The 26,730-nt window shown below is 35.8% G+C and overlaps 1 protein-coding gene across 1 annotated transcript; it reads right to left on the bottom strand.

Annotated features, from left to right (window-relative positions):
• Positions 1-8,661: 8,661 nt before the first annotated feature.
• OTUD6B (OTU deubiquitinase 6B) lies at positions 8,662-25,045 on the bottom strand. The gene is made up of 7 exons (XM_082674858.1): positions 24,880-25,045; positions 24,062-24,213; positions 21,713-21,793; positions 16,395-16,707; positions 14,717-14,778; positions 11,793-11,899; positions 8,662-11,007 (listed from the first exon to the last, which is right to left on the bottom strand). The coding sequence occupies exons 1-7, from the start codon at positions 24,959-24,961 to the stop codon at positions 10,923-10,925; spliced, it is 882 nt and encodes a 293-aa protein (XP_082530984.1). The 5' UTR covers positions 24,962-25,045; the 3' UTR covers positions 8,662-10,922.
• Positions 25,046-26,730: the final 1,685 nt, after the last annotated feature.

Here is a 26,730-nt window from a genome sequence, read left to right on the forward strand (position 1 = left end):
GAAATAGCTTCCTTATTACACATCTTTAGAACCTCTAATTGTAGAATTGGTGTGTCATGGAAACAAAAACATTCTGAGATCTACCATGTTGAAGGTGGGAGGCATTAGATAGTTTCCTGTGTAAAAGGTACGGAGGGAAAATAACTGATTCTGGGTTTGGGGCAGGAAATGTACAAGATGAGCCTAGAATATCTTGTGCCAGAGACAAAAGTTACCAAGGACTAATGAGATCACATCAAAGGACACAGAAGCCACTTCTAAGGGCTCCCACTAGTCTAAAATGGGAATATTTGAGTATCAGAAAGAATGATGAGTGGACCGAAACATCAAAATAATTAAAATCTAAGAACTCATAATGGTATTATAAAAATAAAAGAAACCCATTGACTACCTTGGGACTTGCTAGGGAACCAACTCATAAGACTGAAAAATGATAAAGGAAAAAAAATGAAGCATTTATTCTGCTTTTCCAGTACAAACTGCATTTTGGTGTAACCTAATAAAGTTCTTACTCATAGAAAAATAGAAGCCAATAAACGAGGAAGAAAAAAAATGATTTAGAAAAAAATCACCATTTTGGTAAATCTAATGAAATAATGGATATACGTAAAGATCATAATTGGGTGCTAAAAGCATTAGGTGAAAGGTTGATGAGGAAATTTGCAAGTAAGAAATCAGGCTAATAACCTACTAATCAATTTTAGCACCACTAAAATTGAGACAATCATATATTGTTTTTAAGTCTCATGATGTCATACAGTAAAAATTACACAGTGCCACCTATAAAATATTCTTGCCTAAAAACTGAATCTGAGTTTAATCATGCTTCTATATCGAAATACCATTTACAGAAAATATGAGGACTAGAAAACAAGCTAAATTAATCTCAGACAAGCAGTCAGCCAAATCTAGAACACGGGAAATTCTGCAAGGCAAATGACACAATGTTTAACCAACAAATCAATGTCATTAATAAAAAGAAGGGGAAACTGTTATGAAATGAGACTTAAGAAAAGTAACAGCCAAATGCAATTTGTGAATCTTGTTTGGATCCTTATTTGAATAAAAATATTTCTAAGTCGACTGAGGAAATTTGATCATGGACTGGGTATCAGATGATAGGAACTGCTACTTCTGTTATGTGTAATAATTACATGGTGGTAGTATTTTTTTTAATGTACCTAACATTTAGAAATGCATCTGAATTTTCAAGTGAAAAGCCATGATGTCTTGAATTTTTTTTTTAAATAAGCAGGGCAGAAACGTGGGTGGAAGAAACAGATCAAATAAGATTGACCAAACATTGGTAATTATTGATGCTCAGTAATGGGTACATAGGGGTTGATTATACTATTCTTATTATATTTTGTATAATATTGGAAAATTTCCAAGTGAAAGATTCGGACAAAGACAAAAGAGTTACGGGAGAGGAGATGAAGCCAATGATATTTGATTAGAACCCCATTTGGGCCAGTTATGAGGCTTGGAGGCATTTGGGCTACATATGTATATCACATTTAGACTGCTGATTTTCAAAAACATGAATACTGTAAAATGTATTCCACATTGAAAGTAGTCAGAACACAATTCCATCTTCCATTGTAATTCACAAATCCCTTTATTCATTCATTCAACAAACATTTAGGAGTAGCTACTATGTGCGACACTGTTCCAGACACTGGGGATAGAGGAGTGAATTAAAATGACAAAAACCCCTCTCTCAATGAAATTACATTCTAGAAAGGGGAGAAAAGAAAGCAAGATAAATAAGTAAACTTAGTACATTAGATGGCGCTGGGTGCTTAGGAAAAAATAATAAAAACAGGTAAAAAAAAACTAGGAAGTGTGGGAGTGAGGAGTTTGCAATTTTAGGATGACCTGAGAAGGCTTTACTGCGAGGATACTATTAGAGACAGGAGCTTTTCCAATAAGAGGGCAAAGCAAGTGCCAAAGTCCTAAAGAAGAATCATTAAATTTATAACAGGCTATTATAATGAACATCAATATAACAGTAAAAAAAGAGGTGCTGATTAATAGATTTCCAATTGCTAAAATGATAAAATCATTTTTCAGATACTTAATCACTGCTCTTTTTATCTCTTCCAAACCTATCTTCCAATGTCTTTGTTTTGATATTCTTTTAGTTTCCTAAGAACAATCATGCTATTACTATCTAAACAAAGTGATCATAAAGCTTTGGTTCTTTTTTTTTTAAAAAAAAGTCTCATGGACACTCATCTCCTCTAAAGTAACACTGTATGGCCTGTACCGCAGCTGACACTATCTAAACACTGGTGATTTCTTCATGCTTTAAATGGGTAAAGAGGCCACCACAATCGAATACTGCTTTTTTATTAATTTGCTTAACACAGAAAATCTGGTAAACATTCTTAATTCCTCCTCCTGTCTTACTTCCAATATGCAGTCAATCCTATTAATACTGCCTGTTCCAGTTATTTATTGCTAAATAACAAACTGCTGTGAAACTTAATGGCTTAAAACATTTATTTTAATGTTCAATGGGGACAGCTTGTCAATGTTCCTCTTGGTGACAGCTGGGGTCTGGGGCAGAAATTAAAGGCTCATTCACCCATATCTGGTGGTAGGTGCTGGTTGTTGGCTGGAACTTTAGGGCAGTTAGCCAGAACACCTACCTGTAGCCTCTCCTATGTGGCCTAAGCTTCCTCCCAACACAGTGGCTTGGTTCTAATGGAGAGCATCCCAAGAGAGAAAATGGAGCAGAAGTTATATTGCCCTAGCTTCAGAAGTCATGCAGCATCACTTCTGCCACATTCTATTCATTAGAAACAAGTCACTGAGGCCAGCCCATATTCAAAGGAAGAAGAATTAGACCCAGACTCTTGATGGTAAGTAGACATGTCTTAAAACCCAAAACAGTCTATCCCCGGCCATGAGTTACATACATTCCTCCAACACACAAAATAGAGTTGCCTTCTACCAAGAGCCCACCTCCCCAAAAGTTTCAGTTATTTAGAGCATCAAATCCCAAAATCTTGTCATCTAAATCAGGTACAAAGTGAATGTGGCTTCTCAGGGGCAGTTCCTTAAGTCCAGCTCAAGTACAGTTCATCTTGATCTGAAGACCTATGAGCTAAAGAGCCAAGATATCTGTCCCCACATAACCAGAATTTAACAACTGGTGAAACATGGAACAGGCAATAGACAGTTCCACTCAAAAAAGGAGAAAATTAGAGGCACAAAGCAGCCACTGGATCATAGCAATTCTGGAACCCAGCTAGATATATGTTGTCAGTTCCTTGATTAGGGCTCTTGAATTGTTTTTCTCTTTCCATAAAACACAGCCCATGTTTGCTGAATTTCCTCAGACTGCTTCCTGTCCATAGAGGAGTCCAAAGGCCTCTCCTCATTTTCTTATTTTTTTGTAACAACTTTGAATTATAATTCACATATCATACAATTCAGCCATTTAAATGTATAATTCACTGGTTTAAGTATATTCACCAAGTTGTTCAACCATCACCACAATCAGTTTTACAATATTCTTATTACTCCAAAAAGAAACCCTGGATCCTTTAGCAATCACTTCCCCATTCTTCCCGTCCACCCAGCCCTAGTAACCACTACTCTCCTTTCTGTCTCTATAGATTTGCCTGTTCTGGGCATTTTATATAGATGAATCATATAATATGTCTTTTATTCAACATAATGTTGTCAAGGCTCATCCATGTTATAGCATGTACCAGTACTTCAGTCCTTTTTATTGACTAAAAATATTCAATCATATGGCTATACTATATTTATCCACTTATCAGTTGACTTACATTTAGATTGTTTCTACTTTTTGGCTATTACAAATAATGCTATGAACATTTGTGTACAATTCTCTTGGGCATATATATAGGAGAGGTCATATGGTACCCTTTGAGGAACTGTCAGACTGTTTCCCAAAGTGGCTGCATCAGTTTATATTGCTACCAGCAATGTATGAGGGTTCATCTTTTCACTTTATACTGTCACTTTTGACCCAAACTGATACAATCCCTTTAAAAACTTTGTATATTTGCCTTGAAACAGTTCATAATTCACTCCATCAGACAAAAGCAACACCCCCAAATCTCTTTGCAATAGCCCTTCTCTATTTTGGGTTCCCATGTGAAACTACTGTTGGACAATAGCCTTAAGAATTTTAGAAGCTCTCTCACCTGTTGTTTAGAAAATGTCTTTAATCTTCCTGAGGTCTTAACAAAGCGTTTTACAGTCATGCCTTTGGCTTCATCTTTGGAGTTCATTTTCGTGACAGTTCCCTATCTGGAATTCATTCCTTAATTTTAGCATCATTTACTGTCTGGAGAGGCTAGGAATGAGAAAGTTTTGTTTTGTTTTTCAAACCCCAAAATTCGTGGCTCATTTATATTTAATAATTTGTCATCTTGCTTGTCTTTTCCGTCATTTACTATAGGCAGCTAGAAGAATCCAGATAGTTCCTTAGGTAGATCATCCAGTTGATGAGATATACTTCTTATTTTCCATGTTAATGCTGCTGGCATCACTGCTAAACTTTCTTCTACTATGTAAGAGAAGTCACCTTTCTTCCAGGTTCCAATAACATTTTCCTCATATTCCTTTAAACCCTCACCAACAGCCTCCTGGACTGACAACAGGCCCCTGCTAACAATCTCTTCAAGGCCTTTCTTACTTACACCTGAGGCCCAGTCCCAAAGCCCATTACGTGGTTTAGATAATTTGTTATAGCAGCAAATTCTGTATCAGGGTTCAATCAGAGAAAAAGACCAACTAGGAATCATATAGACTTTGACCTTAGGTAATTATAGAAGCTGGTTAAACCATCTGTGTAGGTCTGTTGCTTTTGTGTCTGGTGCTATGCCTGCCCCAGAACTGAGATGCTTAAGGAAATATCCAACAGAAGTGGGAGAAGCTACAGGCTCAACTGTTAGTTCACACTAGTGAAGTGAGCCAGTAGACTAGAAACAGGATGCGTGATATTAACACTAGATGCCTCCAGTTTTTCCAGTTAACATTGTAAGCTTTCCAGTTAACATTGTAAGTTTTCCAGTTAACATTGTAAGTACATAAGTTTAAGGTGTACAACATAATGCTTTGGTATATGTATATGTTGCAAATATTACAATAATCACATATTTATCAAGTGCCCATTACATGCCTAGGCAACATTACAGCACTGCGGCATGGGGGACATAGTAAGGAACAAGATAGGTCATTTCTTTCATGAAGCCAACATTTCAATATAATAAATGCTAATTTAAATAAATACACAAAGTGGCAAAGAATCTGATTTGTTGGTTCAAGGAAGATTTCCTGCTGTTGACTGCTGAGTCCAGTCATAATGTGTTTAAAAGGACTAACTAGTTGATGAAATAAATGTGAGGGGGGAAAGAATTTAAACAAAAGGAGCATGAAAAAATGTTCATGGCATGATATACACAGGGCCATGGGGAATATAAATAATTCTAGTGCGTAAGTCTAAAGAAAGGAGTGATGGAAGTTGATGCTAGAGAGGTATGTAGGACCAGTCGTGAAGGACCTCCTTTAAATGCCACAATAAGGAATGTGGACTTCATCCCATAGGAATGGGGAGCCACTGGAAAGTTTAGGTAGGGAAAACAGTAGCCAGATTTGCATTTCTGGCAGTTCACAGCAGCATGAAGGGAGAGTTTATGAGAGTTAAGACTGGAGGAGGGACAGCAATTATGAGGCTTCTGTACTATTCTAGGTGAAAGAGAAAAAGGGATAGAGAGGAAATGATAAAGCATAATGTGGGTAAGATTGTGACTAGAACCTGATCTCATAGGTACATTAGATGGGGTGAACCATAATTTAGGATGTGAGTGGGGAAATAAGAGTTGGGCAGGGTCAGGCTGTGGCACAGGTCCAGCTTTATGAAGACATAGGAAAAGTAAAAAAGATGGGGTTTACCATTTCAACGTTTTGAGTTTTGACCTGCATCTTAAACGCATTCCCTATGGAAGCCCAGCTGAAAGGGTTGCTAATTTCTTTGCTGTATGTGTTAGCTTTGTGGAATGTCAGCATCCAGAGCTTTCCTAGCAACCAGAAATCAATCTATTTGGCAGGATAATCTGATGAAAAATCACCAGGTTTTGAGACAGCATCATCCTGTGAATTCAGCACAGGACAAGGAACCTTAAATTGAATGTTAATCTAAACGGCGCAATTGACTTATTATGGAAACTTAAATAAGTCAGTCAAACTAAGCTATATCTGTCTTTTCATCAGTAAAACAACAAGAAAGAATACCAAACTATTCCACCGAGATGTGTGAGAAATATCTAACTAATGACTGTAAACTACTGTGGAAGGATAAAGTGCTATAAGAATGCTAAACTATACAGCATTCTAGAATCTCAAGGACCTTAAAGTTAAAAAATTCACTAATTTTATTAACACAGAGAGGGCTTGTTCCATTTATTTATACTCTATAATACAGAGAACCTGGGTAATTCCTACTCTTATAGGGGTCCCTATGACAAATTAAAAAGGCTTTGAATGCTACAAAAATGCATGGAAAACTGGAGTTCATAAATACAGGTTATGGCAGAAACCAATACACTTATTTGATTTGTTTTGGCAAGCTTATTTTGTGATGAAAATGTGGTCTGAGACTTGGGGCACAGGTAGAAGTTTCCAAACATAAGCAGATGCTTCATGCACTAGAAATCTACTGTAGAAATTCTCTCTTCTGTAATAAACAAGGGTATTGTATTTCTCTTGGTTTTCTGTTTAAATATGGAAATGGAAGTTTATATTTAAAGGGTTTTGGATTCTCAAAGGCCTGTCTTCTATGGTCAGCCTTGCCATTTACTAGCAGTATGGTTTAGCAAGTTATCCATTCTTAACCTCTTCAAGTCTCATCCCCATTATCTATGAAAACAGGGTATTGGGCAAACCAACCCCTGCTGGACCTTAGCTCCACTATCCTCTTCCTTATCCACCACTACTTCAACCTAACACACAGCAGGGAGACAAGTCCTTGGTGCAAGAGGCATATGTTAGCACCTTCTATCAGTCCCAAGAGTAGTACTTGCACACTTTAGATTTAACAAAAGGTGAAGATCTTGATTTAAATGTCTATGTGAAGCTGTACAAAAGAAAACATAACTACCTTTACTGAGAATTTACTGTGTCAGGCAGTGTACTAAGTTCTTTATATAAGTGGACTTATTTAATCCTTACAGAAGGCAGGGGTTGGTATTTTAAGCAAAATCAGGAGAAAGATTATAAGTCATTCCTGTTCAGAAAAATAATAAACTCAGCAGGCTTGTACAAAGGCAGTAATTTGTTTCAGTAAGGTATACTAGTCATCCTGATTACAATGAAATAAGACAACTGTAATCTTCTTCCTGGTCAGTATATTAACCAAGGTTTTCTTTTTGGTCTGTATACTTATTTTAGAGGACCATTATATTTTTTAGATTCGTTAAAATCAAATTGTCATAATTGACACATGAAGGTAAATTAACCGTAACACACTATCAGAAGTTAAGAAAAAAGAAAGCTCTCTTGGGTTCCATTCTTCCTTTCTTGGGTTCCATTCTTCCTTTCAACTAACTAGAAGACTTAAGAATTCATCCAAGGGTAATATAAATTAGAAAGCAGCCCTTCTGTGAGCAAGCAGAATTCTAAGTCACTATCTTGTCCTATTCCTAACAGCCCATTAGCCTAATGAAACTCCTCAGAGTCATATCCTATCCTCTCAGCTGATCTTACAACAATCAACAAACATTAAGCATTTAATATATAGGCCAAGCAATGTGCTACATATTTTAATAGTAATCAGCAAGTCCTTGTTTCTAAGCACTTAAAGACTAAGGGGAAATAATAACAACAATAATAATAATAAACAACTAAATGTAAATAACTAATTATAAGTGTATAGTTACTAGAAAGCAACATGCATCAAGTGGGGTACCTAACCTAGCCCAGGTAGGAGAACTCTGGGGAGCTTACCTAGGTCGGTGCTATTTAAGCTGAGACCGGGACAGTAAGCTAGGTGAAGCAGGTTGCACCCAACTCCGAATGTCAGTTCAAAGGTCTTACAGGAGGGAACAAGATGGGGTAAAGAACAAGAACTGATGTTTCTAAAACTTACTTTAAGAAATGAATTAGAAACCCTGTGAGTTCTACTTTTTCCATAAGATAGAGAAAGATATATTTCAAACAAGACTTAGAAGAATCAACGTATGTAAAAACACACGGACATGAAGAAACATCCCTCTCTCATTTGTTCAGTAAAAGTAAAAACAGTATGAAATTACAAACTAAATTTTCAGAAAAAAACTGTCCTTCAGCTAGTTCATGACCATCTATACCAAGACAATGTATTAACAAATATGTGGCAGCACTAATTTGCACAGATTTCCTTCTTACTGCTTCATATTCTTACACACAGATGTTTATTCATTTTTCTTTTCTTCTTTAACACCCAATAGTCTTAGATATTTTTCTAATTAATTTGCCTTTCATAATTTTAAAATAATAAAATAATATAAATGTTATAAATATTAGAATCTGTGACTATTATTTTCAATTATATATGAGGACAAAATAAAAGCTGAATAAAATTCTAAAACAAAAGTTTTATCTACTTCTAAAATTATTAAAGAATAACAATTTGAACAAATGTTGATTTAATTCACTCATCTTTTATTTTAGCAAACATCAGATAATATGAACAAAATTTTATTGCTCACTATAGTTACACACATTCTCTTTTGCTTTATATAAGTTAAAAAACATATTTAAGTGGATAAAATTCTTGGCTAAAGACATATTCCAGAACGCTAACATATACTTTTCTGAGTTAGGACAAAAGAAAGCTTATCAAACTTCCCTAAGAGACCAGCATCATACAGCAAATTAAATTAGTATATGCTGCTATTAAGTTAACATCTGCCATTTTTTAAAGACTTTAATTTTAGTGTTTAGGTTACAGCTAAAATAATTTTTATCTCAAGTTTTAAGAAAGAAGAGAAGCTGACCATACAAACCCTGTTCATTACCATATTGGCCATTTAAAAAATAATAAAAATTAAAAAATATATCTACAATCAAGACAATTCTACTCATCCTGCTAGAAAAAAAATAGCTACCAATAAGTTATTTTAGAATACTTTAAATATAGATGGAATTTATAATAACTAGATATCTTTGTATCTTGTTTTATTACTTCTTAATGCTTCTCTTTTAAAGTAACAGATTACTTCAAAATAAAGCCAAGCTGCTTAGTATTTTACAATATCATTATTTTATAAATTTCAGACCCCTCAAAAAATTCAGATCAAGGATTACAAAGCAAGCAGCCTTCAGAATATATTTTGTTTGGCAAGCAGAATGGTTTTAATCTTTGGCAGTTGAATACCTTCATGTAGTACTTATTTGCTCTAGATGACCAGAACAGCTCCTGCCAGGTTCCCACACAGTCACCTGCTGGGCATGTGATACTGATACCCTGTTTTTAATATTATAAAACCCAATATTTACTTATAAAAATTAGTCGCATTCATGGAGAAAAAATTCAAATTTTATAAACTTGATGCAAAATCTTACTAGTTATTTTCTTATTTGAGAAAAACAGATCAAACCAGAAAGGTTTCATTTTTATAATACCCCCTTACATAACAAATTATCAGACACATTTGTACATATGGGTACTATCTTCTTAGAATACTGTTACAAGTAACCTAAAATCTGAGCTAGACAAATCATTCAACTGAAAAGTATTGTACTGATTTTATTATACAGTCTTGGCTCAACAGTGGCTTTCAGCCACATAAAAAATGCCCAAATACTTGAGACAAATATTCTCAAATATTTGAGGAAAGGTGACATTAATAAGGCTAACAAAATAAGTTAACGAAGGCATTCTGTAATCCTAGAGAATGAAGCAAAGGGAGAGATCTTGTAAGACAAATTGTAAAAGAGGAAGAATTTGAAGTAAATTTGGCCTTGGACCCTTTTATATTGCTACTCCTTCAATTTTCACAAGTTAAAGAATAAGGGAAACTAAAAACTATTTCTTAGTGTAAAAGACTGCAAGGCAAGCAAAGTAGCTGAGTAGTGATGGAGAAAATACAACAAAGATATAAAAGTTTATAGTTAAGAAGATAATCAAGAAATGATGGTACAACCATTCTGAAGTTAAGAAACAGAAAGGAATAACAAATGAGTTAGAAAAGCAATAATCTGCTGAGTCTTTTTAAGTTATATACAAATAAAAGACATCTGTACTTCTTTAGAGGTTTAAATCTGATTGGAAACATATTTACCTATGAATTTGTCTCATTTCTTAAAATATAACAACTGATTCCCATCTGAATAAATATTTTTTAATTCTTTATTAAAGCAAGCTTCTTAGCTGCACTTTGATGGGGCTATATAAAAAGCGTCAGAGCATTAATCCCATCAACACCAAAGTTACTGCAATCACGTTCATTTATAAGCACTCATTAAATTTGCTATCACCATCACCACATTATTGCAATGTCAAAGAGACTGAGTCATTTCACTTCTTCAAGAAAAATTACACTGACACGGTTACTGAAAGCTTTCAGTAATAGGCAGAAAAAAATTTTTTAACTATTTCAACACAGAACAGAATGTTCAGGATCCTATATTTAATAAAAATATCAGCAAACAGGGTACCATCTTGGTCTATAAATTATGTTCTCCACAAGGGACTTACAACTGTTTTTTAAAACACCACTAAGGGGACATTGGTGAAAGTTTATCTTTGACACATTTTTAAAAAACCTGTTAGTAGCTTTGCCATAAAACTGGTTTAAGGTAGTTGTTTTTTTTCCAGAAACATTTAGAACAATCCAACACTTGGTATTAATACTCAGATCAGCACGCTGTACTAAAACATAACAGCAACATTTTATAGACTAGCTGCAATTTTCACTAGCTGTGTTCACCAACCGTTTAACAGAATTGTAGTGTTCTCCTAAGCCATATGCATGTCTCATATAACTGAAATAAAAAAAGGAGAAATAAGTAATTTAGATAAAAGTAATTCAATTCACTGTATATAAATGTTTATTATGTATATAAAACCAAGTAATTTGAATTAATCACTTCACAGGGTATCATTCAATAGACTTCATTACTTAAAAGTTCAACACTATTTGAAAAGCATCAGCAGTCAGTAAGATCTGGTTCAATAACTCTGTCTGCTGAGTTTGTCAGGTAAAACACAATCATTGGAGTGAAAAAGGAAAAACTGAGATGCTGAGTGCTCAACAAGCTTAAATTATTACCTAAACCCAAGCCATTAATGACTACCTTAGTAGGCTTAGCTAATGAACACTAAAGCCAATGGCAAACTCTCCATGCTGTTTCAGAGAACTCTCAATTATGTAACATGTTTTTACAATATGAAGAAAAAAATCTCTAAGGAATAAACCATCAGGCAACATGAATGTATTTCAGCTTTTACACCTGTTGAAACTTTTAGCATTACTGTCAAACCAGAACAACATGAGAGCTAATCCTAAAATTTTGTAACCTTTAGAAATGACTTTATTCTTAACTCATATACAAGATTAAATCATTAGAGGTTTAAACAATTATCTAAATCACATGTTTTGACAATGCTTTCTAATTCTGTAATTGCCTTTTACATAAAATAAGCATAATTAATGCTGCTGAAGATGGACTTGTTTCGATTAATCAACATATATAACCTAAAATTTTTTCATAATCCTTTTTGTCTTAATCATGAAAAATATTAATAGTAGGAATTTCTAGGTACTTACACAAGTATTAATGGGTTTTTTGGATATTCTTCACCAACTACAAGAGGAGGAGAATCTGCCTGTATTATCTCTATTGGTGTTCGTAAAATGTGAGACAGGGCTCTTAGCTATAAAAGAGAAAATGTAAAACCAAAAAACAAACAAACAATATATATATTAGTAAGGGAAATAAAGAGGTAAATCTTATTCAAATCATAAACTACTGAATTTATGCATGAATAGGGCAAGCAGTCAGAGCAGGGATCTACTCTTTTTCCTTAATGTACACCAAGAGCCCAGCACATAGTGGGCACTTAACACGTATTTGTTAAAAATCAAATAAATATAATGTTTACTAAATCAAATGCATAAGTTTCAAGCCCTGGATGTACAACAGCTTTTTGGAAATATCTATGCCATAGTTAATGAAGCATGGGGATGAGTAAATTGAATTCATTATACTAGTCTCTCTACTTTTGAATATGCCTTGAAAATTTCCATAATAAAGGATTTTTTAAAATACTGTTACTCAGGCACCAGATCAAATCAATTACAATTGAGAGGGGGTAGGGGAAGGACAGAGGAAGCAGGAAAGAATAGGAGGTTTATTTTTTTAAAAGCTTTTCGGATGACTCTATTGTACTAATGCTGAGAACAACTGCTCTATGATTTTCAAGGCATGAGTAGAATGAGCTTAGGAACTGCACTATCCTTTCATGGAATTTCCAACTGATTAACATATAATTTTAAGTTCATGACACATGATATAAAATTAGAGCTTAAAGTTGGATGAATAATAGTTAATAATGAATATTGGTAGTAACATTTTTTTAGACTTACTTTGACCAAGCATTCTAAGTGCTTTATGTGTATTAATTCATTCAGTCTTCACAATAACCTTACGGGATAGGTACTACTGTTATACATTTTAAAGACTATAATTACAGGTAGAGAAAGGTTAACAGAAGTCAAGCACAAGGAAACAAAATGACTTGCAACTGAACTGAGAAGTCTGACTCTAGAGCTCAAGTTCATAAACAAATTAATCATTTAACAGTTTTCAGTCATAATGCACTGATCTGTTTATCTGCCCCATTATAACAGAACATGGACCTTTTAGGAAATTTTAAACGAAGGTAAGAAATTAATTCAAGAATATGGAAAAGGTTCTGTGCTACACAGTAGCAAATTTAATCCCATGTTCTATCTCGTAAAATATTCCTTTGAGGTACTTTTTTCTTATACCTCAAATAACATTTTTTAAAAGGCAGCATGGAATGGAGGGTGCAAAACAAGCTCTGGAAATCTTAATATCCCATCTAAGTCTTCAGAAATCATACAAAGAATTTCTCTTTAATAATTTAAATTTACCCCATTGTGAAAACAGAAACTCATTTCAAATGAATTCACAAACAATTTATGAGAAAATGTCCTTCAAAAGATGTTTTAAAAGGTTTTTCTCAATTTAAAAAGAGTCACTTAGGTCTCTAGAACTCAAATTAATTTGAGATTCTTATTAAAAAGTTCAAGCATCTTTAATTACTCCTAATGTAGTCACAAAGGTAACCTTCTCGAGTTTCAGAGACCCAGGAGAGGCATACAAAACAAGTGGACACAGTTCCCTCTGGTGGCTCAGAAGAGGTACAAATATAGCACTGCTAAGAAAAAGACTTTGAAGAAGCAATTATGTCATATCTCCAAACAACATAGTTCTTAAAGTGAAATAGTCAGAGCCACAAACTATTTAAGATGACTAATCATAATTACACAATAATATTAATTATACTGCTAGATTCATCTATCTGGCACTTTAGCTTACAAACTTCTATGCATATACTCTTTGCCTTATTTAATATCCACAAATGGCCTACCATATACACATAGGGGTTTTATTATCCCCATTCAATAAGGAAAATGGAGCTCAGGAGGTTGGCTGACTCCCCCAAAGTCACAAAACTGAGAAGCACAAGGAAAAACCACGACCTAGGGCTTCGCTGGTGGCGCAGTGGTTAAGAGTCTGCCTGCCGATGCAGGGGACACGGGTTCGTGCCCCGGTCCGGGAAGATCCCACATGCCGCGGAGCGGATAGGCCCGTGAGCCATGGCCGCTGAGCCTGCGCGTCCGGAGCCTGTGCTCCGCAACGGGAGAGGCCACAACAGTGAGAGGCCCGCGTACCACAGAAAAAAAAAAAAAAAAAAAACCCACAACCTAGCCCCAAGTCTTTCCCCCTTACTCCCTGACTTCTAATACCCCAGGCTATCTCATCACCACTTGGACCACTTAGGTGTTTTATTTTGCTTTAATGAAACAAAGTTAACAGTAAGATAAATAATTAGAGCTTAAAAAAAATCGTAATTAACTCCCTACAAGTGACTAAATATATTGTTTTCTTACAAGTGAATTTTAATGCATCAAATACTGCTTTCAAGTCAGTCAGTATCGACTAGGAACTCAAGACACAATTGTAATTGATGTATTGTGGGAGGATTTGACGTGTATTCTCACATTAAAATATTGTTTTCTATTTCTGATGTAAGAGATGTTACTTTTCCAATAGTGATTTTCATCAGTTGAGCCACTTGGGTAAATTTTACTGTACTTGAGTAAAATCTTCACTTTCATATGTCCATAAATTCAAATATATGGCCAGTAGCAATATCACAAATGGAAATACGCAGATGCAACACTAGCCTCACCAACACAATGATCAAACACTGGGCTATTTAAAATGAAATAGTGCTTCAGTTCCCAAAGGTACATACTTAAATTAAAGGCCTAAGAATATTAACTCCCTTTTTCAATGCTTCAGTAGAGAAACAGCAAATATATAAAGAAAAGGAACCTTGAAAGGGAAATTTGGATCATCTGAGAAATATGTCTGAAAACTACAGAAGGGATTTTTTAAAATAATTTAACAATGCCACTATGAATAATAACAAACTTACCTCAAGCTGACCTCCCCATGAAGCGGTGTTTATGATATCATCACAGTATTTTCCAAACTCTTCTGTAGAAAATAGATCAGAATATAGCACTTAATAATTTTTAGAACTCATGTTAGTCCCTTTTATACCTCCCACAATTTCTGATGAAACTGCCCAAGTTATGAACTTCCTCCTTCTCTACCTATATTCTCCAGAATTTAATCCATTTCCCAATCCAAATTTAATTCACTCAAACTTTCCATCGAAGAGCAAAGCAATTCATCTCTGCTTCTCTCCCTCAGCCTAAGGCCCAGCGACCTCAACTACATTATAAGCCTGCCTCTCTCTTGACCCAAGCAATGACCCCAAGATTGCCACCATATTCACATTTTAAAGTCCAAATCTGCATCTGAAGGAATATGTTGAAAGACTAAAAAATGCATCCTTTATAATATCAGGTTCACTATAAGACACTGTAAGAAATGTGAGAAGAGAATCAGAGTAAAAGTAAAATGAGTTGAAACTCCTTTCCCAGTGATAGCATCAAATAGTGCCTTCACATATTTTGGAAACGTCTACTTTATTTGTTATCAGTATCAGTTCTAGCCAAAGAAGGGTCTTCCTAGATCAGTCCTGAGAGGACATAAAAGACCTAACTGCAGAGTTTAATGGCATATCTTGAGCATACACACTTTTATACAGAAAGTTAACATGGGAAACTAACACCTCTAACTTCCTGTTTAGAGAAAGGGGAAAGAATTATGGGCATCTAGGAGAAAATATGTCCCGTGTATCTGTCTCATTCACTGTCTCATATCCAGTGCTCAGAACAGTGCCTACAGTAGTTCTTGCCACACTGTGGCCTTCAATAAATATTGTCTAAAGTCTAAAGGAATGAAGGTAATTAAGTCTTTTGTCTTTTTCTCTGATTCACCATGCTGAGTTGCCACCTCCTCTCCACTGCCCTACAACTAGCAGTTGGGGACTCCATTAAACAAGTCACCCTTAACCATCCCCTCCCTCTTCAATACATCCTGGCCATATGACTTGCTCCCAGTAGATACTGACACACCTGCTGTCTTATCTCAAGGACTAACTTTCTCCCTTACTCCCCTTTCTCTTTAAGAAACTTTTTCAGATTTTCACTTGCTCTCTCCTTTATTTGCTCGTTGTACATTTTTTTACCTTCCCAACTATCAAAGGTATTATAGAGAATAATAAGGCAGGTTATTAACTCATCTGTTTTTGGTTTTGCAAAGTCAAATTTTGCCTGAATATTATAGCTTATTGAGAATAAAATTAAATCTCCCAAACTACAGGATAAAAGGAGGAATTAGTTTTCCTAATCATTCTATACTGGTGGTCTTCAGGCCCTATACTTCCAGAAACTAGTCAAAGCTTAACTTTGTGAAATAGAACTTATTAACACACTTTTAAAAATAGTAATAATGATTCCTATTCCTATCTTAGATAAAAGATTAATATATTTTAACTACAAAATAGTTAAGTACTTAAAAGATCTTAATAAACCAAAATGTGCTAGTATCTATTAAAGTTATAGAAAATAATTTTGCCTAAATGTTGAGATTTTTTTCCCCCATAAGGACCATTCAGGTTATTTTTATTATCAGTTCCAGGAAGCACTTTATTTAACAACCACCACAGCCACAACAAGACATAGTAAAGAAAAATAAATTACCTGAAGTATACATATCTCCTGTATTAGGATTTGTTAAAAATGGCAGAAAGTCTTCCACGTGGCTTTGCATATAGTCAGCAGTCTGACATCTTAAGGCAGCCACAGTCAGACTGCAGTCCTGTTCTTTCAGTTGATCTTCAATGGCTCTATACATACAGTGGCCATCAGATGGAATCTGTTTAATTTCCAACTGTCTAGCTGCCAATATTTGAGCAAGTTTTTCACTTTCTACATGTCTAGCTCCAGTTAAGTTTTCAATTTCAGCTTCAGCTATCCTTTCTTCCCGCTCCTTTTCCAGTGCAGCTTTTTTGTCCTATGAAGAGGACAGTGTAGGAAGGTTAATTCCTAATAATTAGGACTAATTTACATTTATTATGGGGATGAAATATAAAATTCTCAGAAACATTTTTCTCCCATCTCCCACAAGCATTATCATATTGATGATCTCATCACTTGTAGAATTTTCTATATTGTGAACTCCTTTAAAGGCAAATGTTATTTCTCATCTGTGTGTACAGCACCTAGCTCTGTACTAGGACAAAAGAAAGCCCTCAAATTTTTCTTTGAAGTCTATTTAAAAACTACATGCCGGACTTCCCTGGTGGCGCAGTGGTTGAGAATCTGCCTGCTAATGCAGGGGACACGGGTTCGAGCCCTGGTCTGGGAGGATCCCACATGCCGCAGAGCAACTAGGCCCGTGAGCCACAACTACTGAGCCTGTGCTACGCAACAAGAGAGGCCGCGATAGTGAGAGGCCCGCGCACCGCGATGAAGAGCGGCCCCCGCTTGCCACAACTAGAGATAGCCCTCGCACAGAAACGAAGACCCAACACAGCAAAAATAAATAAATTAATTAATAAACTCCTACCCCCAACATCTTCTTTAAAAAAAAAAACTACATGCCAAGTATCTACAAACTTTACTTACCGATTTCAAAGTACTATCTTAGGACTGAGTTGTCCTAGGCCTTAAAGCAACATCATTGTCATACTTAAGTCCAAGCTAATCCAAACTTTTTAACTTATCACTCCACCAGTGAGGTCTTAATGTGCTAAATCACCAGCTCACCAGCGAGGCATTAGATGGCTAAGGTCTTTAGAAGGGTATAGGAGCTCTATATATCCAGCTTTAAAAAAAAAAATGTGTACATACAAACACACACACATTTAACTAAAGTAACATAAAAATATTCTTCTCTATAAAAAAGTTAGAATATTATAGATAATCTAAAGTTCCCCTGCCAATCCCAGTGCCTGCTCTAGAGGTCTGATGTGTATCCTTCTAGATTTTTTTTCTATGTATTTTAATAAATACAGATGTACTCATAGAAAATGTACAGAAAACAGTATTTTAACAAAAGTCCTATCATACATTACACTCTGCAGCTTGCTTTCCTTATTCAAATGTTATAATGGGATGGGGAGAGGGTAATGAGAGATTTGTGACATGAAGGGTGGATAAGAAGTAGAGTGGGAAGGTTGGGAAAAAAGAGAAAAAACTCCTGACACTTGGAATAGCAAGGATCAAAAGACAGAAAGCACTATATGTTTCATAGCTGAACACAGTTCATATAGCTAGAGTACCAGATAAAAGTGTCAAAAGATGAGGTTGGGGGGCCAAAACGATGGTATACAGTTAATATATATTAAGTCTATGCATACATAGTTTAAAAAACAACACTAGAAGGAGATACACAAAATATTTACAGTGCTTTTCTCTGGATGGCAGGATTACAAAATAAGTTTATTTTGCTTTGTGTGTGTGCCTGCATGTTTGTGTGTGTGAACATCTTTCTAACTCTCTATGGTATGTTTTACTTGTATACTGGGAGCAAGTGCTTTTCAATTTAAGAGAATAAAAATTGTTAAACTACATTCTATCAACATAAATCTTGATATTGGTAGCAAACTACAGTGAAGCATTTAGATAAGCCAAGAAAAAGAAGGAAAAGGTAAAGATTTTTATTTCCCCAATCTAACCTTTCCTTACGACAGAAGATGTGAATGGAAAGGCAATTTTCAATTTCACTTAATGCCACCTGCTTCTACTACATGCCTGTTATGTGCTGTGCCAGATAAACCTAAAGTGATTTCTAAGTTACCTGAATCAAAAGCAGTATTATCTTCTTAATAAAACATAAACCTATTTGCTTTTTCTTCCCAACTCCAACCATGCCAGAAATACCATGAAACAATTTATTTCACTGCATACCTACAACTGTGGATCACAGTGGCATAAAATCTTAAAACACAAGATGGCACTATTACTTTTTAAAAGACTATAAAAAACATTTTCAGAGGGGAGAGAAAGGATAAGCACCTTGAATATCATCTAATCCAAAACCCCTCATTTTCCTCTTCTGAGGAAACAGCACGTAGAAAGATTTCCAAAGGCCATACAGCTGGTTAGAAGCAGAGCAGGGACCAAGGACAACACAGAGAGCTCCTTCTATCCAGGCACCTGAATCAGAATAAAAGTTGGAGTAGATGGGAGCTGGAGTTAATGACGTCAGGTACTAGTTCCTGGAAGAGTGGAACTTTATACTATCTGTAAAACCTTAATTTAAGCCTCTAAAATACTAATCCAATCATTTCATTTTTTCCCTCATGCTCTGCTTCAATATTACAAAGCAATTGTATTTCCTTTTCAGGGCACTAGGTGGGAAACACATTGCATTGTTTTCCCAACCATGCAGAGTTTTCCAGTGGCATGAGGCACTTTCCTTTCTACAACCCTAGTCCTGGAGGTAGAATGGCACCAATAAATTCTAGTGAAAATGTATGTATGATGAAAATAGCACATAAATCATAAATATATTGTCAGTAAAACTAGAGCCATGTGGTAATAGTATAGTAATACAGCAAAAACAACTCTGAAGAGAAATCTTAAGAGCTGGGTACTAGTGCAGGGGTTGTATTAAACTTTCAGCATGCCACTGAGACAACCTGGGCCTCAGCTTTCTCATTTATAAAATAAATTGAACTAGATCTCATTCCAGCTCTCAAATTTCTTATTTTTGGACCCCAGTTCTTCTAAGTTCTACTTTGGGCTCTTTCCACCATACCAATAAGTTTTCACTGAAGTTCTTGGAAGTAAATAAAATACTCCCTATGCTTTTCTAGATTGAAAATACGGGATTTGCTCTACAATATTCCAATAATAAACCTTCATAACATTTTGTCATGTTTTTCTACCAGAGAGTTGTATCTCTCCCATAGATGACATCATTAGTTAGCTGACTTTTCATTCCTTGGTGCCTCTGGGGGAAAATAAAAGTGGTTTGGCATAAGTCTAATACCCAATTATCTACCCTGTCTTCAGTTTCCATTTTCTTAAATACTATAAACTTTCAGTGTTTTCTGTCCCCAAATCCTATTAATATAACAAAGCAATAAGAAACTTTGGCCATTACTTATAGGGTGTTTTCTCTGCCAAGTGTTGACTCAGCAGAGAAGTGTTGCCAAGCAGCTGACTATAAAAGATACTACATTTTTTGAGAGTATAGCTGGAAAAGGTACACATTTCAGCTATACAATATTTTAGGAGAAAAGTAACAAAATGTTTGAGAAACGTAAGGGAATTAGTTTGTTTTGTTGCCTAAGGGACCAGGTAGGGTGAACAAGTGTTGATAAAGACAGGAAAGAGTTGTGTCATGTTTGCCAGAATTAAATAGTTGCTACTCTAAGATATAGCAATTACTAGGTAGAGGCAACTCCAACAAATATTTTGTTATGTTTCTGCCAAGCAAAACTTCTGCCCTTCACTTTTGATCTATAGAAAATAGATGACAATAATAAGGCTATAACAGAATACATATCATAAGTATAGAGGTGGTGAACTAAATAACCTCCAAAATACCATGAAACCTAAATTTCATCAGTCTATGAAATTCACAGTTATAATAATTACTCAAGAACAAAATTTTACAATAGTATGAGAAATGTTTGACAAGGTGCAACTTAAGCAACTTTCAAGCAAACAAACAAAAAAACTTGTCTTAGGTTGAATTTCTTAAGAGGTGTACTATGCAGTATTTAACACAGTGAACAATACTATCACTTGACCCAAATCATAGTAAAAATGTTGTTTTAGGGCTTTGGAAACAGTAAATTATTTAATATTCACAATAACTCTATGAAGTAGGTATTATTTTCCCCCATTCTATACATGTGAAACTGAAGCTTAAAAAGGTTAAGAATCTTACCCAAAGCCACCACAATGGGATTAAAACCTCCATCTGACTGACACCAAATTCCATGCTCTATTAAATTATGTACTAAATTATAAGACGCAAAGCTCGTTTAAACATTTAAATCCTAGAAAACATCAAGTGTTAATAACAATATTTGGGAAAGAAAGATTGGATTTAAACCCCTTGTTCTTTTTCAAAAGCCCTTACCTATCTAATCTCACGCCCATAATTTTGATATCATAAACTTATTACGTCCAATAAATCAGTTTCCTTACAGATCTTTGGTGAGGCAAAATTTCATTCCCATATTTGTTTTTGTGCATGCTGTTTCACTGACTTTAAATATCCTAACTAAATAACTATATTTCCTTAAATACCAACTATGTAACACTTAGTACAATGAATTTTTCCTTCTCTGAATTTTCATCACAACTAACCAATACATATATAACTACATAATTCTGATATTTTTATATCTTGCTTAACTTCTAGATTCAAATTCTTATTTTACCACTTAATACCATAGTTTTTAACCAAAGCTATACATCAGTATCACCTGGGCTCACACTCTTCAAATTCTGAATTAAGTCTGGAAAAACATATTTGTAAAAAATATCCTTTGTGGGCTTCCCTGGTGGCGCAGTGGTTGAGAGTCTGCCTGCTGATGCAGGGGACAGGGGTTCGTGCCCCGGTCCGTGAAGACCCCACATGCCGCGGAGCGGCTGGGCCTGTGAGCCATGGCCGCTGAGCCTGCGTGTCCAGAGGCTGTGCTCCACAACGGGAGACGCCACAACAGTGAGAGGCCCGCGTACCGCAAAAAAAAAAAAAAAAATTTATCCTTTGCACATCCCCTTTCCTAGCCCCACTCTCCTATGAGAACTGCAAACTGGACATGTTATTTTATACTGCTTCAGGGCTATTTTCTTCTCTATAAAATGGGGATAAGAAATCCTACTTCACAGGATTACTGTCGGGACTAAATGAGATTTCATATAATCTAAAGCCTAATAAATATTAGTTCAGGTCCTCTGGCAAGGAACTCCATTTTTTTTCTATTCACTTCCAATACAACACCTAAGATAGTATTACACACACAGCACTAACAAATACTAGGTGACTTTCATACCCGTCTCTTTTGTGCTTTTGATATCCGAAACGGCTGACTCTCAAGAACCAAGTTTGAAATATTGACAGCAACAGAATCTATCTGAGGGAAACAAAAAACATTAACAAGTTAATGAAAAATACCTTTAAGTTATTATTCAAAGTATTATATTATTAAATTATTATCAAAAGTCACAAATATGTGTCATCCCACAATTCAAATTTGAATAACAGCACTAGATACAGCACAATACTAAATGAGACATGGTTCTGTCTACTTTCTCTGTATTTAAGGGAGAACTGTCAGATTCCCAAGAACTTTCCTTATAGCTCTTCAGAGACAATGCTCATTCCTGCATGGTTTCCTTCCTTCTTAGAATGCCTACTCCATTCATCTAAATACTTCCTATAAGGGCCACAACTCATTCAGCATTCCACCCTTCCCTTCTCTAAATGTTATACTTATAGAATGTGTAAGGTTCTGTCATTACTACTTTCATAACCTCAAATGTGGTGGCAAAGGCCTTTCTCTATCTTAATTAGCCAGAACCTGATGAGCACTGCTTCTTGACCCTGGTAGGAAGTTGAGATTTTTCTATCCTTTCCCATCTACAAACTGAAAAACTTTTAGGTAGAAAATTTAATCTATAATTATTGTTAGGATATTACAACTAATCTTAATCAACAAATGGCTGTTATGTGTTTGCTAAAGAATAAACTGCTAGACTTAAAACTATCAGGATTAGTAGCTAGTAGTTTATTACCACAAGTATAAGTTAAGCTAGTTTTTAGTATGACACATACATGAAACATATCAAGGCCTCTAATACCAGAGTCAGCAGTCCCTAAGGCTATGGACCAAATGATTAAAATATCAAAATCAGATTAAGACTTCAAAGAGCAGTTATCAACTTTAGTGAAATTAGGATTCTTATATTTTTCAGAGGAATGTGCTAATTTTACAAACTGCCATACTGACAACAGGCAAGATACAAAAAAGCATCTAGAAAAAAAAGGAGAAAGCAGTGACAAAAGAATTCAGGTGACATTCAGAAAGAAAACAGGCTTCAGTTTAAGAAAAAAAAGATAAAGTAAAATGAGAGTTTGTATTTTAACAGTTGGACAATATGTAGCTTAACAATTAAACATTTTTGTCCTTGGAAAACTAGGAAAGAAATCTCAAAATTGAAAGGCCTGAGAGAGCAAACAAATCTCACTAATAGAAAAGATAGGGAGACAATTAGGAATACCATGATTGTAACAACACAAACACCTAGAGCATCATGCCTTGTTACTTGGAAATAAAAGGCACGGAAAGCCAGGCTCTTGACAAAAAAGTTAAAGAAAATAAAACTATGTTTAATACAATAACTGTAAATCAGTACAGACAAGCTGTTTTCCCCGTCAACAGCAGACCAAAAATGAACCAAATAAAATAAAATTTATTTATGGTAGATAAAATTTTGCATAGACATAAGAACTTTCTAACTATCAATAATGAGAATGAGGTTATGGAGTCTGTGATCTTTGGTATCTAAAACCCATGTAATAAGCTACCACTCTAGATAAAATTATAACAGAATTCAGTATTCACATTCTGGAGTAAGACAGCTCTCATTTTGAATTCAGGCTTTGGTACTCAATGGCTGTTATAAATTTAGAACAAAGTTTTAAATCTCTCTGAGTCTGTTTCCCATTTGAAAAATGGGATTATCTACACTTACTTCAGAGGTAATACTTTATAGTGTGTTATTATGAGAATTATGAGAAAATTAATGTAATATATTAAACAAAGTGTGTGGCATACAACACATTGTGTATGGCTACAATGATGAAATAAATATTAGCTAAAATGATGACAGTTAACATGCTACAATTTACCCAAGAAACATCAGTAAATTTCATCTTTTACAACTTGTTCATAAAGCACTTTTAACTTAAAAAATGATTTCACATTTGTTATCCCATTTCTTAAAAAAAATCTTGTGCTTAAACAGCAGTACTATTGGTATCATATGATATGTGAAGAACTTATGCTCAAGAAGATTAAGTAAATTTGCCCAGGTTACAATCCTATTTAATGGCAATTCTGAGACTAGGAGACTGGTCTTCCAACTTTCATTTGGTAAAGCTTCCTTTAGTCCATTTTATCAATCTGTTCATCTTTGGGGCAATAGTTTTCTTTGCTGGCCTTCCTTAAAAAACACACTACCATGTAAACCTGGTTGGAAAAATATCAGTGAAAGGTGATGGCATGAGCGTGACTAAGTGACTTCTTTCCCTCCGATTTTATGATTTTATATAATAAACAGTGTAGTAGAAGTGGCAGTTGCTTTCAAAGGTAGACAAAGAGAAACATTACTTCACCTACTTTACTCTCCTTAGAAGTCTGCTTCAATTGCTCCAGCTCCTCTTTATGTTTCTGTTCCATTTCTGCTTCTAACTTAGCAACATCTTCAGTAAGTTGCTTCCTCCTCTTTTTGTCATTCTTGGGGACAGCATTCTTCATACCCTGAATTTTGGCTGAAAAGACACCAAAACCATTAAGTCATAAACCCTGGGATTAAGAATAAATATGAAATAGTAACAATAAGGGGATGGTAAACGGTGAAGAGTTTAGAAAAAGTAATTATGAAAGCAAGAAGAGTAATTACACAACAGATAGTTACAGAGAAGGGTCCAGATGAAGCTAAGACACCCCCTCAAAAAAAAAAAAGAAAAATTTTATTAACATAACCGTGAGTTTGTTTGGTGTGGGAGGTGGAAAAACTTTAAAAAAAAAAAAGTAGATTTTTAAATCTTTCAAGTACCCCTTCCGAGTCCTCAAAATTTAGGTGAGATATTTCAAAACGCACCGAGTAGGGCAAGTGTCGGCAAGTAGGGTAGGAACAGGAAGGGGAGACAGGAAAGGGGGTCTGGGTCCAAGACGGTGGCTTCCCGGTGTTTTCAGAAACCCACACCCGGGCGGCGGCGCGGGGTAGGGGGAACGCGACGGACCGGAGAAGAGGAAGCTTCTGAAGGTCTGGGGGATTAAGGGATCTTGGAAAGGCGGGAAGGAAGAGACCACTGGCTACTTTGAAAAAGCGTTGGAGGATCCAGATCAGAAACCCCTCAAGATTTCCCAGAAGCGACCCGCCACGCACCCTTCCCTGGGTCCTGGCGACTTCTAGGTTCCCATTCCCCCGTCACCTTGCAAATCCTTCTTCTCTTTGCGATGCCTTCTCACCAGCTGCTCCTCCTCATCAAGCTCCTCAGTCAAGACTGCCTCCATGACGACCAGGTAACCCAGCACAGCTGCTGAAAGGAACCAGCACAACCGGCAAGGAGCACCTTCCACCCTTCAACCCTCACCCCGTGCGCCATTGGCCGCAGCTAGGATCCAGCCCCGCCTTCAAGGCGGTACCGGATCTAAGCTGAGTCATCGGAGAGAGGAGGAAGAAGAACCGGATGCTGCGCGTGCGCACTCCCGTGACCCGCGCTGATGCGGCAGGGCCTGGCAGGTTGGGGCGGGGTGGGGCGGGGCAGGTTGGGGCGGGGCGGGGCGGGGCGGGGGTGGAGCGCGATGGCGTGCTGGGGTTTGTCTTAGCAGGCTGAAGTTTGCAGCCTTGCAATTGATCCGCGCTACAGCCCCTTCAGCAATAAAGCTACACCAGTCTATTGGCCCTGACGTGAGGCGGGCAGAGATGACGTAGGAGCACTGTTTTGGACGTTTGTTTTGTTTTGTTCGGTACTTCGGAACATCTATTTTAATGGGACCACTTTTGGTCCCATTGCTAAGAAGTACTATTCAAAAGGTAAGAAGGAAAAATAAAACATTTCAATAAAACCGTGAATAATTATCGGTGAGAATCTTTGTGCTGATTCAAACAGTCGGGAATTAAGTTCTGTTTATTATTTTCAAGGTCGTAATACCGCATTTCGGAAGAAAGACAACTAAGTAATTGAGAAAATGCCGCCTCTTGAATATAGCGGTGGAAATAGATGAGGTAGTAAGGATTGAGTATCATATCACACAGGAGCCTAAAGACCTATGCTCAATGATAAAGAGGCTATTGCCAGAGAGATTGAAAAGTATCAGGAAGCTCATAGAGATAACAGAAATGTGCAAGCCTCATAGGGCACAAAATGGAATTACTGAAGTTAACGCAAAACAAGAGAAATTTTCATGCAGAAAAAAAGAGAAAAGAAATCAAGTAAAGAGAAGAAGAGAGACCTAGAGCACCTGCCCAGGACATAAAATCTACGTCGAATAGGGATACCTGAAACAGAGGACAAAGCAAATGAAGCTGAAACTATAAGGAACTAACTGAAGAAAAATGTCCAGAGTTGAAGAAGGAGCTAGATCTGCAAATTGAAAAAGTTCACAGGGTACCATTAAAATTTAATGAAAAGAAAGCAACAGTTAGGCTGACCTCAGATTTTTCTCTTGCAACTGTAAATGCCAGAAAACAGTAGAACAATATCTACAGTTTTAAGGGAAAATAATTTTAAACCAATTATATACCCTGCCAAATTATTTCTGTACCAAGGCAACTAGAAGACATTCACAGATACGCAGGGGTTGAGAAAGTATGTACCATCCTTGAAAAATTTGCTGAATTATGTACTGCAGCCAACAAAGAACATGAATTAAAATAACATAAAAGGAGGCAATTGTATGAAAAAATTAGTGGTAAGCATTAGTTAAACAGCATTAAGGTTACATTGTTAGGTAGAGTTATAAAACTAAATGCTAAAATTTGTAAGTTGGGTCTAAAATTTCAGTTTATAAACTGTGAAAAGGCATGCTAAACGTTCAATATATAGAGCAAATAAATACTGTTTTATTTTTAGCATGCAATGTAGATAAAGATATTCATGTTCTTAAGCTAAACATAAGTAAAATAAAAGGACTTTGTCACTGTGCACAGAACCTGTAGAATAAAGGCATACCAAATGTTAATCTGGCAAAATGGGAAAACCAGTCAGTACAGTTTTGTTTTCCCTAGTTTTAATTATAGAAGGGGGAAAAGTAGCAAATTTGTGTGTAATGCTAATACT

This window comes from Grampus griseus (genome assembly GCF_964374135.1).
Source record: "Grampus griseus genome assembly, chromosome: 17".
NCBI classification, from domain to species: Eukaryota; Metazoa; Chordata; class Mammalia; order Artiodactyla; family Delphinidae; genus Grampus; species Grampus griseus.